The sequence below is a fragment of the Homarus americanus genome, unplaced genomic scaffold (genome assembly GCF_018991925.1).
Source record: "Homarus americanus isolate GMGI-L3 unplaced genomic scaffold, GMGI_Hamer_2.0 scaffold54689, whole genome shotgun sequence".
In the NCBI taxonomy this organism is placed as follows: Eukaryota; Metazoa; Arthropoda; class Malacostraca; order Decapoda; family Nephropidae; genus Homarus; species Homarus americanus.
The window spans coordinates 10,187-17,314 of NW_024739272.1; the positions used below are offsets into that span (position 1 = coordinate 10,187).

Below are 7,128 nucleotides of genomic sequence, written 5' to 3' on the forward strand. Positions count from 1 at the left end.
CGAAGAGGCCAGTAATCCCCAACATCAGTCAGACGAGAAGGTATTTCAAATCCCTAAAGGGTTTTACAAGTGGAGAGTCTTACAAGTGGAGGGTCTTACAGGTGGAGGGTCTTACAAGTGGATGGTCTTACAGGTGGAGGATTTTAATAAGGATAAATACAGCAAGTCTTACAGTTGAATCAGCCAAGTCGAGGAAAACTCTTAAGAGTCATGTAACTTCTACCTGATGTTACCTGTAATCAAGCTAAGGTATATGTAAGAAGAATATTATCTCGTTACTATCCATTCCTCTTCCACTATCCTGCGAGGTGGTGTATTAATAGGCACAGATACTCATGATAAAGAAGGAATAAAGAGAAAGACGCAAGATACCTATAAAATGCGACAGAATATACCTACACATGCGTAATCCTAACCCATCCCAACCCAACCCAACCCTATCCTACCCTCAGCTTCACCACAGTACACAAAGTCATTCTTGGTATCAGAGTGACGCATAAACACCCTGTATCGCCTGAGACACATTTGAATCGGATGGTTCGTTGACGGTTTTATTTCTTCGGTATAAACCAGTGAAGCAATTAGTTCGTGGGAACAGCGAGTCAAAATACTTCACATCAGCTTCGTTTACGACCTCCAGCTGATATTTACTTCTGTTGTCTATATCAATCACATTTTATAATGAAAACAAAAATATGGTTAGTTACTTATAAATGAAAATAAATCATACTTAGATACTTAGGAGTGGGGAAAAAAGATACTTAAGATACTTAAAAATGAAAACACTCTTTGATACTTAAATTAGGACAAAATAAACGGACATAAATATTTAACTATGAGCGGTGGATATTACGACATGTACCGGCTATCAATACAGAGGCGCTATTTAGCCGTGAAGTTCTCTCAGAAACCCAACAAGACAATATGTGGTCACGTAAAAATTTCAGGTTAATTTTTAACACCATCCGTCATTTTAAACCTTGGCACCTGTAGATTAAGAAAATATATGGTGATATTTTTTCTGATGGGATAAAGGTCGTATTTGTCCAGAGAAGTAAGAGAGGAAAAAAATCACTTGAGAGGCATGACGCACAGAGTGTCTAAGGTGATAAAAGATCATATACTACCATTTGGGTTTTCAAATTAAGTTCATTACATAAAATATCAAACTCATAAAGATTACAAAAGAACAGAACACCATGAGCTCTCTACAGCTATTGTCAGCTGTCAATATGCTGATGTACAGAAGCTACACAATGTTATTGGTGACTGTAATCCCAGGAAAATGATGCTCTTATAAACTTGGTAACTGGAGCTGTAATGCCAGAAAATGCCAAATATGACAATCTATGTGCATATGAAGTTGGAAGACAAAATTATGAAAATTTTGTCAAGGAACGTATTGTTGGTCCATTGAGCATCTGGGAAAAGCTGTCCAAGGTTAATCTACTGTCGTGGAAAGCAGCAAATAAGACTTCAACCATCAAATTGCTATCACAAGTTATAGAACTTAAGCAGGACATACAGTATATGCATCACAGAAGGGCAGCACTGTACATATCAAGTCACCAGACACTGATGTGTTTGGCATATTAAAGCAGCCTCAACTTGGAGAAAATACAAGTATGATAACAGGAACTGGTGAGCGACGACACATTGGGCAGAGAGCCTTACAGGTTTCCATGCCTTTACAGGATCTGACTGCATTGGAAAATTTGTTGGCAAAGGAAAGAAAGCATGTTGGAGCACTTTGATGAAATCTAACACAAAAGTCCTAGAATCTAGCCAAACGCTAACGGCTTCTTTCCGGCACGCGAGACCCGGGCTCACCTCAATAAAAAAAAACCTTTATATGGCAACCGCATGCCGCCTTGGCGGCAGCGGGTGGAAGGATTGTTTCCCGTTCTGTTGTTAAATAATTAGCCATGCGGCCAGACGTGGTGTGACTCCTTTACCATCATTAATATTTTATATATTTTTTCGAGTTTTGCAGTTTCGCAAAGAATTTATCGGTTAGCAAAATCCAAGTTCAGCTATATGAATGTTTAAATTTAATTAAAAGAAAAACAAATATTACACCAAGATCTGTAATAATTATCTGGCTATCAGAGATTGCATTAAAAACATTATATCAAAAGTCAACCTCTTTTAGATCACTGGGTCATTATATGGCACATTAACTTAAAAGGTGTCTTAACTTTCATGGAAGGGAACATGGCTTTTTTGCTCAGTGTCCCATAAATGTCACATGCATATCCGTTCTCTCTAATCATTGTTCCTCTGGTGGTGAATGTGTGAAGTGTGAACCAGCAAAGTAAACATAGCAAGAGGGAGAATCGCTGACCACGTGCAAGTAAGTTATTATTTACTGTCCAAATTATCAGCTGTCATAGTGTTTGTCATGCTTACCCATAAATTTATCGATGTTCCTAAGACACTGCTGAATCTGTATACTCCTGTGCACAAGGAAAATTTGGCGCAACTTACCTTAGCAAGGCGATTTAAATTTTGCCCCTAAAATGTGACCTTTTTTAAGCTGAATAATGGATCTCACCCCGCTTAAGTGAGTAAAGCAAACCTTTGCTGAAAATTTTATGAACTTGTTGGTAGTGAGTATATTTATGGAGCGTGACATATCTGGCACACTGGTCAGAAGGTCCAAAAGAGGTTAATGAAGCCTGTTCTTCAGCATACTGTATGTGCCATAAACATAAGTTATTATTAAAGCTAAGGGAAATGTATTATTAATATTCAGGATTATGAAGTGTTATCTGCACGTGATCAGATAGCATGCATGCCTTTCTCGTTGATTTGCATTGTGTAGGCATGCCTATAATTGTACCAATTTATTTTATTTTTTATTTTTTTTATTATCCACCAACTGATTTTCATAAACCTTGGTATATGTATGCAGAGAGTGATTGTGAAGAGAATGTCTGAGTCCACAAGTCTCTGTCCACATTTTTACACCCCATGAACCGGTTTTGGTTATATTTACTTTTAACACCAACAGCTATTTCATGTTTTTCGTGTGGTTATATAGTAGAATACATTAATACAAGACTATTTTCTTTTGTAACACTTTTGGCCAAAATGTATAATAACCGAGATATTATTTTTTTTATAATAATGCTTCATAAAATAATAACTCAGGTATTGTGCATTTTGGCCAAAGGTGTTATAGAAGAAAATAATCTTGTATTAAGCATTCTACTATAATACTATGTGAATACAGAATATATATATACAGATTTATTTCTTTATTTATATTTTTTAATAATTTATAAATTAATGTCTCGGTTATTATGCATTTCTACCAAAAGTGTTACAAAAGAAAATAGTTTTGTATTAACGCATTCTACTATATAACCACACAAAAATCATGAAATAGCTGTTGGTGTTAAAAGTAAGTATAACTTAAAGTTGGAAAGTGTGCGAAGAGAGCAATTATTTTTTTACACATCATATGATTGCTTTCTACCCCTTATTTACAGATTGTACAGAATGTCACGACCACCAGCCAAGAAACGATGTCATACAAATGAAGAGGATATTAGAGAATTTAAAGAATACTGGACTGAAAAATTTGGCATGATTAAGAAAGATAATAAAGCATTATGCATTTTATGTTCTGAATCAGTTGTTTGTAGGACTTCTTCTGTGAAGAGACATTTTGAAACTGTTCATAAAAACTTAAGTAATGTAACTGAGCAAGAACGAAGAGAATTAATTTCTCGTGAAATGATTAAGACAAAAAAACAGTCTGATGTTTTGATGAAATTTATTTCAGGTAGGCCAAGTTCCAACTTAGTTGCTGCTGGTTTTGAGGTTTCAAAAGTTATTGCCCAACATGGAAAGCCACTCAGTGATGGGGAGTATATTAAAGAAGCATGGCTAGAATGTGCTCCTTTCCTTTTTGATAACCTTTCAGAAAAGGACAAGATTATTCAGCGCATTAAAGATTTGTCTGTGAGTAGAAAAACAGTTTAGGATAGGATACTTAAGATGGAAATGAATACAACTGACCAATTAACAAAGGATTTAGCTTCATGTAAGTTCTTTTCTATTTGTGTTGATGAAAGCACAGATATTACATCATCAGCTAGGCTAGCAATTTTTTCTCGATTTTGTAGGGATGATGAGGTATGCGAAGAGATGATTAACCCTGTAACACTACCTGAGCGTACCACTGGGGCTGACATATGTAAAGCAGTTGTGAACGAATTATCTATTCGACAAATTGACATTTCAAAAGTAGTATCCGTCACAACAGATGGTGCACCCAGTATGATTGGTAAGGAAGCAGGATTTGTAAATCTGTTTGCAAAACATGTTGGTCATCCGCTGATAGGTTTTCATTGCATCATACATGAGGAGGCTTTATGTGCTAAAGCTGGTCTAAGGGAACTTCAAGAAGTGATGCAAACAGTCACCAAGGTTGTTAATTACATTTCTGCACGTGCCTTAAATAAAAGACAATTTCGGAATTTATTGAATGAAGTGGATTCGGTGTACAAAGGACTAACAATGTACAACAATGTTCGTTGGCTTAGTCGAGGATTTGTTTTGAAACGATTTGTTGAATGCATGGATGAGATAAATCTCTTTCTGATTAACCAACAAATGTCTTATAAAGAAATGTCTGACATCGTGTGGGTTTGTAAACTAATGTTTTTTGCAGATTTATGTGAACATTTAAATGACTTAAATGTTAAATTACAAGGCTCTGGTAAGACACTTGATGTTATGTTTGATTACATAAAGGCATTTGAAATGAAACTAGGAGTTTTTAAGAGGGATGTAGATAGTGAAAGATTTAGATACTTTCCAAACCTAAAGAAATACATCAATGATCTCACAAAGGATGACAAAACAGACTGCCAGTGTCTTCAGAAGCTATTTGTAAACATCATTGAGTCAACTGTTGAGCAGTTCTCAACAAGATTTGCTAGGTTCAGAGAATTAGAAGAGACTGCAAAATTCATTAAGTTTCCAGACAGTATAAAACTGGATGAACTAAACTTGCAGAAGTTTTCATGGATAGATATGGATGATTTTGAAATGCAATTGATTGAATTTCAAACTAGCTCAATTTGGAGGCAGAAATTTGTTGAGCTTAGAGCTGACTTGGAAAGTATTGAAAAGGATCGATTAGAGAAGGGAGTAAGAGAGAGAAATGCCGAAAACGAGGTACTGAGGACTTGGAATACTATTCCAGAAACTTTTGTCTGTTTAAAAAAACTTGCAACAACATTACTATCCATTTTTTCATCTACATATTCTTGTGAATCATTGTTCTCAGTGATGAACTCTGTTAAGTCTCATAATAGAAGTAGCCTTACTGATGAAACTAGCAGCGCATGTATATCTCTCAAGGTTACAAAATATAAACCGGATATAAATTATCTATCATCAGGGATGCAGCAGCAGAAGTCTCATTGATTCTAAATAAAGAAAAGGTTCACAATTATTCGTTCTCTAATTTTCATTTGATGTATTCTGTTAAAAATATTAAGGATTCGCTTTTGTTTAATATAATACAGTGTGTATTTTTGTAGGTAAAATAACTTTTATATTTTCTCTGTGGTTTTTATGCATCATTCATAAAGGATTAAGAATCAATAAAAGAATATCTTTAGTTTTATATCCTTTTATTGTGTTTTAGTCGAGTAAATCGATATTGAGCTTGGTATTGTAATGTACTGAAAAAAGTTTACAAAAACTAATGGCTGAATGATCTGATAAACAAATCAAAAATATTGTTTACTCTTTTGCTGATGCTAAAAATAACGTCTTTAAATTGTGTGGATGTATATGACAACTAGATTTACACTGAAATGCTAATATAAAACATCCACGCTAACAACAGGGAAGAACAACCACTAAGTAAAAATTCTGTCACTAATTTTTACATTCATTCAATATCCCATGATTTATAAAATCACTCTTACAAAACTCTCTGATTTTACCACCCCGGTGTGATTTCTGATTATTTGAAAAGGTTCTCCCATTACGTAAAAGATACCAAATAATATGTGACCCGGAAATTTTGGTTGGCACGAGAGAAAATTTTGTATCAAAGATTTGGTCGATTTTGGCACACACACTCAAAAAGGTTGCCCACCCCTGTCCTAGATGCATTCAAGATGCTGAGTAGACCAAATGCCCTCCAGCAGACATGTACAGTATATTGGTCTAGAGGAATTTGTATTTAAGCTCTACTGTCCACGAATGACTTTCACTAAACTGTCAAAACTTAGATGGCATCTCTTCAAGATAACGCAGGCAGAAGCTGGAGAACTACCAGCGACTGCAGCAACTCTAAAGTATCATATATTGAGAGGAAGGTATCAAGCTCTTCTGTGGTCTTGTGATGCAGACAGTGAAATGCTTTCACAATTAGAGCATGGCTGGAAGAGTGACAATGACTGTTTCATACTAGTAATATCAGACCAACCACCAGCGCCAGAAGCAATCACAGAACTTGTTAAATGTGGATGTGGCGTCAGGAAATGTGGATCATTGTCATGTTCATACAGAAAGAATCAGAAAGAATAGCATGACATGCACCGAGATGTGTAACTGTCAAGCAGATGATGAGAAATGCCTAAACAAGGTGAAGGAATCTGTTGTACACAGAAGACTCTGATGACGAGGACTGAAGCAATGTCGTAAATAATAACTTGTGACTTGTATACACATGATGTATAACACTACAAACTTTTAATAAATATAAAACGGTGGTTCTAAGCTTTTCAGATAATGGTAATAAATATATGTTTAATTTCCAGTATTTGTCTTTAGCAATTAATTTTACTTACTGCAATCTCTTCTTTGCCAGAGACAGGATGGCATATATGAGCAGCCATGTTTGTAACACACTTAAGATATTATAACAGCATTCATAATATATTACGTTAAATTGTAATGATATAATACTACATGTTCATAGGTTATTAGTCATGTTTTAAGTTACCTAGGAGTTAATGGTAATACGTCTGTGGTTCATTACGCCGCTCTTTGATAAAACTTCTTTAATGGCATAAAACTTATAATAAACCGTTCAGAAAAAATTACACCACAGTTCCTTAACATAGTTTATAAGGATTATTACGATGTATGGTGTCA

At 35.1% G+C, this 7,128-nt stretch overlaps 1 protein-coding gene across 3 annotated transcripts; it reads left to right on the top strand.

The window, feature by feature from the left end:
* Positions 1-2,078: 2,078 nt before the first annotated feature.
* Positions 2,079-5,632, top strand: LOC121874450 (general transcription factor II-I repeat domain-containing protein 2A-like). Of its 3 annotated transcripts, none has more exons than XM_042378565.1 (2): positions 2,079-2,563; positions 3,495-5,632. In XM_042378565.1, exon 2 carries the CDS (start codon positions 4,006-4,008, stop codon positions 5,440-5,442), a length of 1,437 nt encoding a protein of 478 aa, XP_042234499.1. In that variant the 5' UTR covers positions 2,079-2,563; positions 3,495-4,005; the 3' UTR covers positions 5,443-5,632. The 3 variants fall into 2 exon arrangements, with proteins under 3 accessions (XP_042234499.1, XP_042234502.1, XP_042234501.1); XM_042378567.1 differs by having other exon boundaries at positions 2,079-2,353.
* The last annotated feature ends 1,496 nt before the right edge of the window (positions 5,633-7,128 follow it).